This window comes from Phoca vitulina, unplaced genomic scaffold (assembly GCF_004348235.1).
Source record: "Phoca vitulina isolate PV1807 unplaced genomic scaffold, GSC_HSeal_1.0 scaffold59, whole genome shotgun sequence".
Classification (NCBI taxonomy): domain Eukaryota; kingdom Metazoa; phylum Chordata; class Mammalia; order Carnivora; family Phocidae; genus Phoca; species Phoca vitulina.
The window spans coordinates 3,594,735-3,609,983 of record NW_022589762.1 but is presented as its reverse complement, the minus strand read 5'-3'; the positions used below and the strand labels follow the sequence as shown (position 1 = coordinate 3,609,983).

The 15,249-nt window shown below is 57.8% G+C and overlaps 1 protein-coding gene across 3 annotated transcripts in view; it reads left to right on the top strand.

Annotated features, from left to right (window-relative positions):
• IQSEC3 (IQ motif and Sec7 domain ArfGEF 3) overlaps nt 1-10,880 on the top strand; it is a 105,588-nt gene extending 94,708 nt beyond the window's left edge. The window contains exons 13-14 of one of the 3 annotated variants that reach the window (XM_032390784.1): nt 305-354; nt 3,678-10,880. In XM_032390784.1, coding sequence (XP_032246675.1) covers nt 305-354; nt 3,678-4,112 — 485 coding nt within the window. In that variant the 3' untranslated portion in view covers nt 4,113-10,880. Of the gene's footprint in view, nt 1-304; nt 355-440; nt 1,119-3,677 lie in introns of those variants that run through there. The other 2 variants (XM_032390786.1, XM_032390787.1) reach the window with 2 other exon arrangements.
• The last annotated feature ends 4,369 nt before the right edge of the window (nt 10,881-15,249 follow it).

Genomic DNA, 15,249 nt, shown 5'->3' with positions numbered 1-15,249 from the left:
GGAGGCTTTGACTGTGGGTAAACGAGACTCAGCAGTGCTCCCTTAAAAACCCTCGGAGATCTTCTAGTCTGCATGCCCAAGGTCACACAGCTACCAAGGGGCAGAACTGGGCTCCGCCTTCTGGTCCACTGCCCCGGGGCTGAGTCCCAGTCAGGAGTGGCCTGGTACCCAGAGTCTTCTGTCCACACCGGCTAACTGCAAGGATACTTGGTATCAGGGCCAGAGCAGGGGGGCGGTGGTTGGCGAGGCAGGGATTTGTGTTGGGCCGGGTAGAGAGTGAGCCCTGTGCTCTTTGCATTCAAAGCCAAAAGGGAAGCCGCGCTGGGGGAGAAGCCGGCGGAGAGCACGGTGGAGGTAAGTGAAGGCCTGGTTGCCCAGGTGAGTGCTTCCGAGCCCCCGCTTGTCCTTCTTCTCATTGTCTCTGTTGTTTCTCTTCTCAGGTATTAATCAATGCCTCCCCAGCCCGACTCACCATTTTACCAATTTCAAGAGATACAATTAAACGTTACTGCTAGCATGGGTAATGCCACTGTCCCAGCGCCTAATTAAGCCACAGCTCTTTCTGCCCATCCCCCAGCCGCGTGCCCTCCGAGGCCGAGCTCCCGGGCTGACACCTGCACATGATGCCCATGGCGCCTCCATAGCGGCCTCGCCCAGAGCCCCCCAACCCACGCCCCCAGCACACTGCTCACTGATCCCCTCATGCGTGCCCTATCAGGGAAGCCAGCAGTCCCTTCCCCCCTGGTGCGTCTGTCCTCCACAGCAGGGAGCCTGGGCCCCTCCGGACACTCACCCCTTGAGTCCAGCCCCAGGGACCACTTCGGGCTCGGACCCTGCCCTCCCTGCCCCTCTTGGGGCAGTCGGAGAACTGAGACAGGGGGCAGTTGAGCACTGGGAGCTCCTCCCTGGGGTGTATGCCAGAGCCAGTGAGGCAGAGCAGGGTTGGGTCACCTTAGGGATTTCCCTGGGGGGAGTGCAGATGTATCTGAAGACTGTCGACTGGGAGGGGGATGCCCCCACCCCAAGCCACATAGGGAGAGGCTGGGGAGGTAGCCGTAGCAGTTAGTCCTTGCCAAGCTCCCAAGTGTCACCTGGGGGGACATTCAGTGGCCCCTATAAGCTTCACTGGGCCACAGCCCTCCCCCACTGCTCCCCTCCCACCCCAGTGAGCCCCCCTCCCCCGCTCCTCTGTCAGGCCTCTAGGGACGACTAGCTTCTCACACACAGACACCTCCTTTCCCAGCCCCACCCCAAGCTGGAGGAGCCCCCACTTAGAGGGAGGGAGGAGCCTGCCCACCAGGATACCCCAGGGAAGCCCAGTTTCTTCCCTCTTTTCCCATGGCCCCCCACCCCCCACACACCTGTGTCTGGAGGAGGCACCTTTACACGGAAGAGCTTCCTGCCCCAGCAGCTGACAAGCCCCCAGGGTGGGTATTCCATCCCCTGCCCCCTCTTCTCCCCATCTTCCTGCAGCTGCCCATTCTCTAGCCTTGCAGATAAACACACAAAGCTCCCAGCCGTCCAGTTTGTTCTCCCAGCTCTGCCCTGCCTTAGCCTGGCCTACCTAGGGCGCACAAGCGATCTGATGGCCGGTCCTCCCCTCCCACCCTGCCAGAGGGCCATGTGGCTATCTGCAAGGCTGCCAACCCCAGCTAGCCCCAGGGCCCTGCCAGCCTCGCTGCCCCCAGCCTCTCAGCTGGACCCCAAGCTCTCTTGTCCTCTGCCTTCTCTCCGGCACTGCCTGGCCGAGCCCCTCTGGCAGGCGCTTCTCCATCTTCTCTGAGCTGTTCTGACCTGCTACTCATGATCCATCCTCTCTCTCTCTCTCTCTTCACCTGCTCTCTCCCTCTTTCCGTTCTTTCATTAGCAGGGAGGTGAGAAGGGGGTCAGAATGAATGTTTGGCTGTCACTCTCTGCTTCTCACTTACTGACCATTAAAGATAAGGGATCCAGGCTGGGGTGAAGAGGAGGGAGGTGCAGTCAGTGGGGGGGGGATCAGAAAGCAAGAGGCGATGAGGAGGGGAAGATGAGCCAAGAGCTGTGGGCTGCATTGGGGAGGGGTGCAGGTAGGGAGGAGGAGAAAGAAGTCCGGTGGGTCTGGACTAGGGCAGCTAGACGTTAGCTGTAAAATCTGGGGGAACAGAAGGCCTGCCCCCACTGTCTAGGCCCCTTTTCTCCTGGGGAATAACTCAGAATACATGCAGGTGGGGAAAGGAGCCGGTCGCCTCCAGCAGCGGTAGGCAGAGGCCTTCTGCCAGAGTGAGGGCCACAGAGGGCTCCCCAAGGGCAAGGTGGGCCCCAGCTATGCCTCCTGCCTGCTCTGTGTCTCAGTAGGCCACTGAGGGACTGGGGGGCTCCTTCATTTGATTGGGGGGATGTGGATCTCAGCCTAGAAAATGCTGCCAAGGCTGGAGGTTGAGAGTGAAGAGGAAAGCCTCCAATGTGCTGAGCACAGCAGGGTTTGTGGATATTGAAGGGGCAGACAGAACCGGGGTTTGGGGGACTGTGGAGAGGGAAGCAGCCCATGGGGGTGCACAGGCCCAGAAGGGGGGGTCCAGGAAATTGCACCTTCTGCCAAGGAATAGGGTTAGGATCTGCTGGTGTAGGGCTCCGAGATAGTTTTGAGCTGGGCATCTTGGTCTAGACTTGGCAATCAGGGCCCCTTCCCTGCAGCCTTGACGTCCCCCCTCTGTGCTCTGAGCAACCTGTCCTAGGTGGTGGTGCCCAAGGACAGTAGGATGCATCCTCAGAGTGAAGGGTCTCAGCCACTGCAGAGGGCCAGGTGTTAGAAGGGGACTGTGGCATGTCATACCTATAGCCTGGGGAGCTGAAGGGTGAAGAACTAAACACATCCCCCCACTGAAGGCTCTAGCTCCCTTCCTCCCATTTCCTCAACCTCCCCCTGCTAGCAAGAGGAGGCCGGGCTGGTTCACAGTGACCTCCATGGGTCGAGGGAGGGCGTAAAGATTAGAGTCCTTTCTGGGTACCCCCTTCGGCAGTGGGACAAATTTAACGAGGACGAAGCCTGGCCCAGAAAGGTAGCTGGGGACTGAGCTCTGGCCTTGGCCGTCTGGGCTGCTTTCAGATTCATGGTTTTGGCCTTGGGGAAATCTAGGAGGATAGGGTAGGTCCAGATGGCCCCTTCAGGGGTCCGGGGCATTCTCGGTTTGGGCGCCAGGGAAGCTTCTCCTTTAACAAAGGGAGGAGGGGGCTTGAGAGGCTCAAAGATGATCGACCATCCCTGTGTCTGGTGTCCGTTTGTCCTCACCACAGCCCGAGGAGGCAGGGAGACGGCAAAGATCATTACCCTGTTTTCCAAGCTCAGAGGTTGGTAGAGAGGGACATGGAGAGAGGTTTACCTGTGAGATGTGACTGCAGAGGCCTGCAGAGTCCTAGGGGCCACTGGTCCAGGTGTCCATCTCACAGGTGAGGAGCCAGGCCTGAGAGCCGAGGCTTCCCCCTCCCCCCGACCACACCCGGGCTGGCACTTCTGTTCGGCAGCTGGGGTTCCTCCAGGCCCGTGGGGAGGTGGCCGGCGGCTCAAGGGGAGGGCTCGGAGCAGCCGAGAGGCACAGGAGACGAGACAGGGCTGGGAAGGGAGGCTCAGGGTAGCCAGTCCTAGCAGCTGGGAATTAGTCCTGTAACATTTCATGCTTCTCTGGCTGTTTCTAAACTAGGTGTCAATTCACAACAGGCTTCAAACGTCTCAGCACAACCCCGGGCTGGGGGCCGAGAGGGGAGTGCCGGCGCCACCGCCAGACCCGCAGCCTAGCCCCCTGAGGGAGCAGCCCCCGCCGCTGCCGCAGCTGCCACCCACGCCCCCTGGGACCCTGGTGCAGTGCCAGCAGATTGTCAAGGTCATTGTGCTGGACAAGCCCTGCTTGGCCCGCATGGAGCCCCTGCTGAGCCAGGCCCTCTCCTGCTACGCCTCGTCCTCCTCCGACTCCTGTGGCTCCACACCCCTGGGTGGCCCGGGCTCCCCGGGCAAGGTCATCCACCAGCCTCCGCTGCCCCCGCCCCCACCCCCCTACAACCACCCCCACCAGTACTGCCCGCCCGGTTCCCTGCTGCACCGGCGCCGCTACTCCAGCGGCTCCAGGAGCCTGGTGTAGACTCTGTCCCCCACCAACCCTGCGCTCATGTCCCCGGGAGGGCTGGCCGCCAGGGACGGGGGAGCCTCAGCTGCAGCCAGCAGCCCCAACCGCTCCTTCTCTCGCTGCTCCCCACGCCCTGGCACGATGCACTCCTGGTCACTGATCACCATCGTTTTGGAAAGAGAGTCTCAGTCCCTGGCACCTGGGTTTCACCTCGCCCCAACATGCTTCCCTTAGTCCGAGCACCCCTCCCCCTAATCTGGAGATCCCACCTCACTCTTCTGGGGCCCGACACAGCAAGGCACGTCCAGGCCTCCTCTTCCTCCTGCTACCACTCTGGCCACTTGGACCATGGACTGAAGCAAGCAGGAGCCGAGGGCCTAACCAGCTTCCTGGTCCTGAGTCCGTCAGGCCCCAGGCCTCAGGCCGGGTGGGTAATGCGAGGGGTGGGAGGCTTTCTCTGCTGCAGCCCCTAAGCCCAGCCATCTCAGGAGGCTGATCCTCCACCCCCAGGGATGTTGGCTGTCTTGGTCACATCCTCCCCCTCCTCCCAGGGCCTTCTCCCGCTTTCTCAGGAGCTGGGCCCTGCCTGTCCAGGGCTTCTCAGACTGCAGGAAAGTTCTGAGAAACTTAAGAGGGAAAGGGGGACCACTCTCAGCTCTCTCAAGAGCAAGTCAGCAGAGCTGTGGAATCGTGAGGTCATATATCCACAAAATGCACCTTTTAAAAGAGTTTTTAAGTTCTCTAGCCCCAGATATTCCCCAGTCAATGTGAAGCGCAGAGGGTGTAGACTTAAACACACACATACAAACCAGGTTCTTCCAGTGTGGGAGCCGACACAGGGAGAAGTGGTGGCGATCTGCCCAGGGACAGATAGAGCCAGCAGAGGTAGGAATCGGACCCAAGGCAGGGTTCCCTCTTGAATGACTTCCGTGGCCCCCGGGAGAGGTTTGGAGACAGAAGCAGGCAAGGAAGCAGGTGCTCCAAAGGCACTGGTCCTCCTGCTGCCATCTCCAACTAGCCCGTCAGCCTCTAAATCCCGCTCCCCGCGCCTCCTCCAGGAAGGCGCCACACCTGCCTCCAGCTGGCATGGCTGAAACAGCCCTACACCCTCACGGTTGCACAGGAGAGCCAAGCAGGCCTCGCTGAGCTCCCCAGGGACCACCAGAATCCGAGCGTCCACTTTTACGAGGCCCAGCGGAGCCCAGGCAGCCCGGCCTCAAAGCCCTCGGGCTCTACCGCGGCCTGCCCCGATCCCAGCCCTCTCAGGAAGTGTCTGTCCCAGACCAGGCTGGACTCTCCAGTCCTGTGCCAAGAGCTCATTGCTGTCCTTCGTTAGGATCCCCTCCCACTTGGAGCCCATTATCAAAACCTGCCAAGAGATGGAAGTGAATAGTGGCCAGGTCTAAAGTGAGTCTGCTTCTCCCTGCTGCCTACCCCATGCCCCAAAGGGAGTGCCCTGAGCCAGCTAGGAGGCGTGGAATCCTCCCCCACTCTCAGAGGTTCCAGATGACCTAGTTTCGAATGTGTGTGTGCAGTCACCCAGACGTCATATGATGTCACCCAGTGAGTTTATTTCTAGCTCTTTGTCAGCCCGGTTTCCATAACTTGTGACCAATTTGCCACCTCCTCCCACAGTGGCTGCCCAGCTGATCTCCTGTCCTTGTTGCCCTGACCCCTCCCCTGTGCCTTCCCTCTAACAGGTGGCTCCAGTCACAGCCGTTCAGAATAGAGCGGCTGACAGATGGAGCACACAGATTCAGCCACCTCCGATGCCCTTGGCCAAGGCAGGGATCGCCCTTTAAAAGTGCAGGCCTAGATAGCAGGAGTTGGGGGGCACTCGGGGTGGGGGTGGATGAATCTCGAATGGGGGGCCACGCCGGAAGAGAGCGGTAGTTACGCTGGGCGGCAGGGAGGCTGCCTTAGGAAGGAACGGGAGCTCTGAGATGACTAAGTGTGCTCACTGGTGGGGACCATGAGTGCCAGGGCCCGCCACTGAGACGGGCCACAGTCCCAACCGTCGGGCCCCTGTCACCTGCGCACACAGTGCTTCTGGTTGGAAAGTGCCCTCCTCCCTGTTGATGGGCACGCCAACCTGGCCCCTCCCTCCCACCTCTGCTGTGGCCCTGACTCTTCAGGTCAGGCCCAGCGGAGGTCTTAGGGCCGGCACCATCTCTGAGGACCCAGATGCTCAGGCGTCTCAGGGCCCCTTCCCCAGGTAGGGGCTTACCCCCTATCACTGGGGTGGCTTCCCTGGGCCCCACCGGCAGCACGGGGAGGCCTGGTCTAAGAGGCAGACCAGCCTGGGGTCAGCAGCACATGGAGCCAAGCCTGAGCGGTGAGAGGTTTTTAAGCCCTGATGGCCCCCCTCACTGTCGGGAAAACCGGAGTCCCCACTGTCTCTAATGACCTGACCAGCCAGAAGGCTAAGGTTGGGACCCACCTCTGTCCCTGTCCCTAGAGCCTCATCCCCAAAGTCCTGGGTCATTGGATGGGTCAGAGCTGGGGGCGCAGGGCCAGGGAGCTGACCCCACCACTCCACCGCTCCTCCCTGGAGGGCCCGGCCGGAGCTGCACTTGGGCTCCCTGCTCCCCGAGGCAGTGGGGGGCAGCAGAGTGCTGACCGGGCCCCCGACACCACGTCCTGGGTACATGCCCTGTGACCCCGGGGTGGGCCCACCGGATCAACTCTCTAGGCCTTACTTTAGGGGACCTGGGCCCCCTTCTCAGTGGTATCCATATGGCCCCAACTCCGGAAGCGGGAGTAAGGACGGTAACTAGCTTTCCCACACGGTTTTGGGCAAGTCCCCAGCTAGAGCTGGAGCAAGACCCTGCCCCGGGAGCGCGAGCTGGAAGCCCACCTGTCTCCAAAGGCACACCTATTGATCAGCCCTGGGCCCCTGACTACCCCCCCCACCGCACCTGTTCCCCCATAGCCTGCCAGTATGTCTCTTTGTGTCCAATAGGCTTCCCTGGTAGCCATTTGTCCATCTGTCCCCGTGTCCTGCCGTGCAGACTTTCTTGCTGCACTCCGCCCACCCCCCGCATCTGCCCCTTCACCCCGTTGGAGAGAAACCTCTCTAGGGAAAGGCAGGGTGGTTGCACCCAGCGACGAATCCAAATGGCAAATATTTTGTAACAAGATAGCCCAGAGGTATTTTATCTGTTCAATTCATAGAGTTTTAGAGATTATATTGAAATATGTCACTTGAGCAAATTGCTCCAGTTCCGTTTCTTTCGTTGTCTCAGAGGGAGGTCCTACCTTGAGTCCAAGCATCTAGTTGGCCAGAGTCCGAAGCCAGAGGATGTTGTGCGGCCCTCAGCTGGACCACCAGGCCGCTCTCCTCTGGCCGCAGTGGTGTCACCCCTGACCCCAGGATGAGGTGCCTCCGTGCCACCATGGGACACGCTTAGGAAGCCCCATCTGAAATAGAGGAGACTTAGGTGTGTGTGTGTGGGGGGGGGTCATCGGATGGGTCAGAGCTGGGGGCGCAGGGCCAGGGAGCTGACCCCACCAACACCACCACCACACACCCGCACGCGCACGCACACACACGCGCGCACGCGCACCTTTTAGCCAGGTAAGAGAGCCGCTAACAGTGGAGACCGGGGCCGCGTTAGAGGGAAGAAACCCCACGACCGTCAGTGTGCATCTCAGCAGGGTGGGAGGTGAGGGGTCAGGACCCCATCTGCCCTGCTTGGCCTCCTGCCATGGAGAGTGGGGGCAGGTTGGGGGCCCCAGGCCCCAGTGACCACGTTTGATCATCAGCCCCCCAAGCCTAACCTTCTCATCACAGGCCTGGTTTGACAAGCCCTGGGGGGGGACCTTCCCTGAGGTAGAGGGGCAACTGGCCCAAGTGCGAAGAACACCGTCGGGGAAGCTGCACGGAGCCAGCGAGCGTGATGGAGCAGACATCTGCAGGTCGCTGGAGGGGATGCCTCTCCTGCAGGAGAGGGCAATAACATCAGCGCTGGGGAGAGAGATGAGGGGCTTGGGCGAGCATCCCCCACTACGGACAGGGCCTTCACAGAGAGCGATTTCTCCTGGCAGGGGAGAGAGGACAGAGCCTTCCGGCAAAGCCGAGGCCTCAGGGGTACTGCACCGTGGGAGAAAAGTGACTGGCCAGGGTGGCGGGTCCGGGGACACCTGCAGAGGGTGACCCGCTCTCCTGGTGACCAGAACTCTGAACACCCAGAAATCCAGACAGCTCCCCAGGCTGGGGCCCATTCTCCCCAGTTCAAGTGAAAAGGAATATGACCTCACCCTCCTTCCAGGAAACGGGAAATTCCAGGAGAAGTCTTGGGCCAGCTATGACCTGTCCCATCCTGGGAACTCTCTGACCCAGGAATCTGAGGACGGGCCCCTGGAGAGCACCCCTGAGGGGACCCAGCTCAGCCCAGGCCTGGGAGAGGGCCGAAGGCTAAAAGGGCTCTGCTGTGTGGGAACGCAGGGCGGTGCCGCCATCCTCCAAGCCTTCTGGCCCCTGAGGTCGTCTGGAAGGAATGGCCCTTTTTCCAGTGAGAGAGGGAGACCACGGTGCTCTAACAGAAGCCCCCTGGGTCCGCCGGCCAGTGCTGCTCCCTATAGTGACCCTTTAGCTGGGGCAATCTCAGACTCCGCAGCCATTGATTTAGAACATTTCTAATAAGGGGGACCTGAGAGCAATGGGCCAGAACAGGACACCGGTGTGAGAATTCAGGGAGCAGTCAGCAAGGTTAGGAAGCCCCAGCATGCCCCAGGCACTGGGGTGGGGGCCGGGGGCACCCAGTGAATGGGACAGACAAAGCTCCTGCCCTCCAGGAGCCCGCACTGAGCGGTGCCGACACAAATACGCGAACGGACCAGCTCTTTTCACAGAGTGGGTAGTGGTACAGGACGGGATCAACAGTCAAGGAAGCCCTCTGCAGGGAGGCCAGTGCAACAAGGTTGAGGTCAGGTCCGAGGGCAGGGGAGCAGTTCAGAGACCACCTCCCCACGGTCGAACGACCACAGATGGATAGGCATCGTCATCAGTGGGAAAGGAGGTGGCTTGAATGCAGGCCATCAGGCAGTTCTGGAGGCCGGCCGGGTGGGGGCAGCTCCAGTCCAGAGCAAGGGCTTTCGTACGGCTCTGACTCCTGGTGGGGAGGAGCCCACCCCAGGGCCCAGTGGGCCTGCACGTAGCCCTCTGTCCACCTCCTCCCTGTCACCCCACACCAAGGAAACTCAGGTTTTCCATTTAAAATAACAACAGGGTGGACTCCGTGGCCTATTACCCACAAGACCCTGGGGCTGGCAACTTTTCTGACCTCAGCGTGAATTACACAAAACCGTGGTAGGGTCGGTTTCTCATCCCATGGGGCTGGCAGAAGGCCGCCGTGGGCCTTGGTACGCCCCCCTTCCTTCCCTCAGCCCTGACGGATGTGGCTAATTGACCCCTGCTATCCAGGAGTCACCATCAGTCAACGAATGTTGGCCCCCGGGATGAAGTTAAGCTGCCACCCACCCCGGGTGTCCTTACTGAGCCACCCTGAAGGAAGCCATTTGGGATGGAGGTGATTTAGAGCAGGAGACACAGGCAAACTCTGGGCTCAGGGAGCGGGGCCCAGGGAGGAAGCCTAGCGGCAGAGACTCGTGCCTACTATTGTCAGATTGCTTGGGGAAAACGGCTCGGGAGGACGCCTCACTGTTCCGTAGCTACAAATGTTCTGCCAGTCCGATGTTCAGGGCTGCTTCCTCTTAGGGCTCCACTTTGCTCCAGCGCCCTGTCAACACCTTGCCCGGGAGGTCCTGTCACTTGCTCTACTCACCAACCATCGGCTCCTTCTCTCCTCTGACCCACAGAGTGAGCCACTGAGGTACAAGATAGCAGCCAGGGTCACAGATGGGGAGTGCCCGGGGAGAAGGAACTCAGGAGAACTCTCCATCCCAGGGCAAAGCATGGCCCGGAGGGGCCACCACCAGGCATGTCTGGCCTGGAGAGACTCTTCACAGGGCAGGGGGACGTGTTCCCTCCAGGAGAACGTGGGGCCCAACCAGAGCCCTGTGGCCTGGAGTCGCAGGCTGACCTCTTCTCTGCTCCTCTCCCCTTCCCAAGAAGGAGCCAGGCCCAGGAAGAGGCCCCATGTAGTCCCAGCCTGAAATCAGAACTGGTCCCACTGGGAAAATTCCATTCTGGAAGAAGCTGGAAGATGAGGGAACTGGGCTCAGGAGATGAGGAGGATGGATGGAAACTCTTTCCTCACCCTGTCCTCCCATCCCTCCTGCTGGTCTGGGTGGCTCGTTTCCCTAGAGAACCAGGCGCCCTAGCCCCACTAGCTAGCCCTGAGCACCTCCGTATTTCCTGCTTCCATGACCCTAAAGAACCTCAAAGCAGGCTGTGGAAAAGTTGTGGGAACTAGCTGCGGGAAAGCAGGAAGCCACCAGGAGAGCTGGCTCTTATTCTCACATTCTCAACTTCCCTCCCCCCAGAACCCCCAATCCTTTCTCCTTCTAAGACATCGGGCTTGGAAGTGGCCTCTCTCACAACCCCCAAGGCTTGAGGGAGCCTTGTCCACCATCACAGGGTGGCCCAGGGTCTCCGAACGTCGGACCTGGAAGCAGACAGGTTAGTCAGTCCAACCGCTTCCTCTTATGGATAAGGGGACTGTTTCCGTTAAGAAGTTAAATTAAAGCCTCAGAAAGAAGAACAGAATCATCCTACAGGCAGTAGGAGAAAGGAAATAAAGACAAAAGCAGAAACAGTGAAACAGAAAAGACATACACAACAGAAAGGATTAACGGAACCAGAAGTTAGTTCTAAGAAATGACTAATCAAATTGACAAACTTCCAATTGGACTGATCACGAAAATGAGATTCAGCACAGATAAATAAGTTGAGGCAACAAGGGGCACATAGTTACCAATACTGCAGAAATGTTTTTTATAAATAGAATACTACAAATCCACTATAAATAAACTGCACACCTTAGAACAACACGTTTGAAAATCATCATGTAAGATGAATACTATTTAGAAAAATACCTTATCAAACTCACTCAAGTACAAATGGGAAATTTGAGATAAATTGTCATTAAAGAAATTCGAACATGTATTAAAAATCTCTTTGAGGGGTGCTTGGGTGGCTCAGTCGTTAAGCGTCTGCCTTCAGCTCAGGTCATGATCCCAGGGTCCTGGGAACGAACCCCACATCGGGCTCCCAGCTCAGCGGGGAGCCTGCTTCTCCCTCTCCCTCTGCCTCTCCCCCTGCTCATTCTCTCTCTCTCTGTATCTCTGTGTCTCAAATGAATAAATAAAATCTTAAAAAAAAAAATCTCTCTGCCACCTCCCTCCACAGAAACTACTACACAAAACCAGGCCAAATGATTCTACACAATTCCACCGTACATCGAAGGAACAGATAGTTCCAATCTTTTCTTAACTCCTTCAGAGAGGGCGAAAAGAAAGAACATTCCCAAACTGCTTTTCACGAGGCTAGAGTCATCTTAAAAACAAAAACTGAACTAGACAAGGCAATATGAGAAAGGGAAACTAGAAGCCACTCTTGCTCCTGAGCACAAATATAACAATTCTAAGCAAATATTAACACACACTGAATCTGGCGGTGAATAACAAAGACTATGATAAACCACCACCAACTTAGATTGGTCCCAGGAATTAAAGATGGTTAAATATTAGGAAAAAAATCCATTAATATAATTCACCACATTAACAGATTAAAGGAGAAAAACGATATGATCATTTCGATCGATGCAGGAAAAGCAATCGATGGAATTCAACACTTTTTTTTTATTTCCTTGAAAACTATAAAGGCTATATAATTGTGCATCGTGGAAAGAAAGGTAGACCTTCTTGCTCTGAAGAAATAATTTAGCATTCTAATTTGCACAAAAAGTCATGCTTCAATCACTCCTATAGAAAACAAAGGTCCTACCACCAAGTTGAAAGTCTTGATTTAAAAAAAACCAGCAACCTTGGAACAGATGGAAAGTCATAGCCTTATAGCCCCTCTCAGGAGGACCGCCCATTTATCACCAGACCCCATTCCAACTGCGCTTACTGAGGACGGGCTGGGTGGGTGCGGGCTACCTTCTTGTACCCCCGTGGGAGCGGAGTGGGGCTGAGGGCACTGAGTCTTGCGGGGGAGGTTTGCCACTGGCCCTAACCGCCCCGCTGATGTGGACTGTGGGAGTCCTGGCGTCAGGGCCAGACCCTTGGCCTCCACTGCAGTTGCCCTCAGCAGGTCAGTGAGGCCGTGTGGCCAAGAGAGCCTCAGAACGTGGTCGCGTCAGGAGTTTGGGCTGGATTCTTGTTCCGTCAGTGGGGTCGGGCGCTCCCCCTGCAGAGCGAGCAGGCCGTGGAGGGCTTAGCCTTGGCCTTGGCAGAGAGTGAGCTCTCCTCGCCGTCTGTGCACCACCTGCGCTCGCCTCCTCAGACCACGTGAGCAAGCAACCTGCCCAGGCTGGCGGTCACACTAGAAACGGAGAGCGCCGGAACGCAGGACGCCAGGGCCTAGGCCCCAACCCATCTCGGCCCCAAGTGACCGCAGGGCCTGGCCCTCGGCAGCCCTCTGCTGTCCTCCTGGCCTCTCCGTCCCGACAGGCGGTTAACAAGCTTTTCCTCCCTGTTGGACCCGATCAGCCCGTGTCACTTTCCTGAGCAACTGAACCCGAAGGGAAGCCACGCGCAGTGAGCCATCGGGAAGTGGGCACATGAGGACCAGGGTGGCAGGCAGGCCCAGGGTCCCGGGAGGGCTTTGGAGGGCCAGAGGTCGTGAGGATGTGGGAGAAAGGCAAAAGGCTCAGACAGGAGGAATACCAGCGAGGCCTCCTCTTCCGCTGAGTGCTGAGGGTCGCCTCTGATGAGGGGCCACACCTGACCCTCAAAGGGGGATTCTGGTATCTGGGCAGCCAAGGGCCCATATTGGTTACCTGCTGGTGTGTAACAAACTACTCCAAATTCAGGGCCCGCCTGGCTGGACCTTCCTGGCTCAGGGCCCCTCATGAGGCTACAGTCAATGTCAGTCAGGCCTGGGGTCATCTGAAGGATCCACTTCCACGGTGGCTCGTTCACGTGGCTGACATGTCAGCGAGGGCCCTCGGCTAGAGGCCTTAGCTCTGTCCACATGGGCCTCTCTACTGGGGTGCTTGAGTGTCCACGTGGCATGGCGACTGGCTTCCCCCAGAGTGAATGACCCAAGAGGTCAAGGCAGAAGTCACTTGCCGCCATTCCATCACATACACTGTGGATCAAGGACGTGGGTGCCAGGAGGTGGGGATCACTGACGGCCATCTTGGATGCTGGCTACCAGGGCCCTTAGGGGAGAAGGAGATCGGAGGTGGACTGAAAAGTTTATCCAGAGAGCTCTTCTGTGCCCCTGGCTATTTTAAGACAAGGTGCTGGCTTTCCCAGTGAGCTGAGCTCAAGCCTTGTGATTATTTTTTTTTTTTTCCCTTGTGATTATGATATCTCCCCACAAACCCCAGTCCTGGCTCCTTCCTCCAAAACCTCACACAGCTCTCCTCCAGGGCTTGTAGTCTATGTTCCTCTGCCCCCCACCCCCTCTTCCCCCTTCCACCCCCCCACCCAACCCCGCCATCTGATTCTGCTTCCTTCTCCTGACTCAAACCCCATTCCCATAACCCTGTTCCCTCCCCTCCACAGCTAAAAGCTCACAAGGCCGACAGGCTGGGGAGCTTACATTCTTTCTCTCTCTCTCTGACCGAGTTGAGGGGGGGGGGAGTTCTGAGCTGAGGCCCTGGACAGCACCGGGATGGAACAGAAGGGTACAGCTCTGCTTCCTGTCAACAGTGACAGCAAAGACAAGAGACCCAACCGGTGGCCTGCACCTGAAGGGTGGGTCTGGGAGGCGAGCTGGAGGTAGAGCCCAGACAATTCCTGGAGGCCGCAAACCAGAGCCAGCTACCTTCTACTGGGGCTCTGCGTGGAGTCGGGTGGAGAAGCTGTAAAAGGGGGAAGCCAGGCTAGATAGGGGAGCAGTTTCCCCTGGTCAGACACCTTCTGGCCTAACACACACAGACCACAGCCTGCAGATTGGAAGTCAGAGGCTCCAGTGTCAGCAGAGTTCGAGGCCCTCCTCAGCTCCCAGAGCTCTCCCAGCTCAGGAGGATGGGGTGGAGGGGGCTGAGCACGCCTGAGCCCACTCCTCGGCTCTTGCACAGGGCAGCATCCTGGACCCTCAGAGAAGATGGGAAGGGGGAGAGGCCAAGCCCAGGCTGGCACCAAGGCCCAGCCAAGCAAGGGGGACATACAGGGAAGCTAAAGTGAACAGCTGGGGACAGCAAACCCCAGCTTTGGAGGGTGGGCTCCCCAGAAGCCCAGCCTGAGAGTGGGGAGGGAAAAGCAAGAGCAGTCTTAGCCTCACAACGTGGAGGAGTGCCAGTCAGATAAAAATGCTTTTGCCTAAGATAAAGGAAGGGAGAGGATGATTTCTAAACACATCTGGACGCACTGGCGGGGTTGGGAGGCAGAAGAGATCCCAAACTTCAGAAAACAGAGCCACGTTCTTTCTGGCTTTGGAGTCCACTCCGCCACGGGGGTTGCTGCGCTCTGACACTTTACATCTAGCTTTGCAATTAAACTTAGCCACCACCCTTCTTTGGGCAAAGGAAGAGCCCATGGGAAGGGGAGCTGACCCAGGATTAACAAATTGCCTCAGAAGGTCTACAGAGTGGGAAGTTCATGAACAAGCCAGGAACCACCAAGGTGCCGGGACTCCTGAGACCATTTGCGTTTGGGTCCCCGTCCTGCTCCAGCAAGGGTTCCGGTGCCCTCCCTTGGACAGAGTTCTCCGTTCTTCCGCTTGGGCACCAGTTATGAAGCAAATGCATTCAGGCATGAATGTGTGAAAAGGTCAGGTCTGCGTAATAGGGACCAGGGGGGTCTGTGGCAAACTGGAGAGTGACTGGAGGCATCTACCTTGAAAAAAGTTGTTCTTTAAATATCATAGTGGCCAAATGAATCGTGGTTGCCAGATCAGGCCACCAGTTTAAAACTTAAACAACTTCGATGAGATGAAAACAGACCCCAAGTTATAACCTTATAACCCATATAGACATAGCTATGCTCTTTACGCATACATGTGCATGCGCGCGTGCACACACACACACACACACACACACACACACCTGAAGTAGTGCTCTGGGCCTTTAAAGGG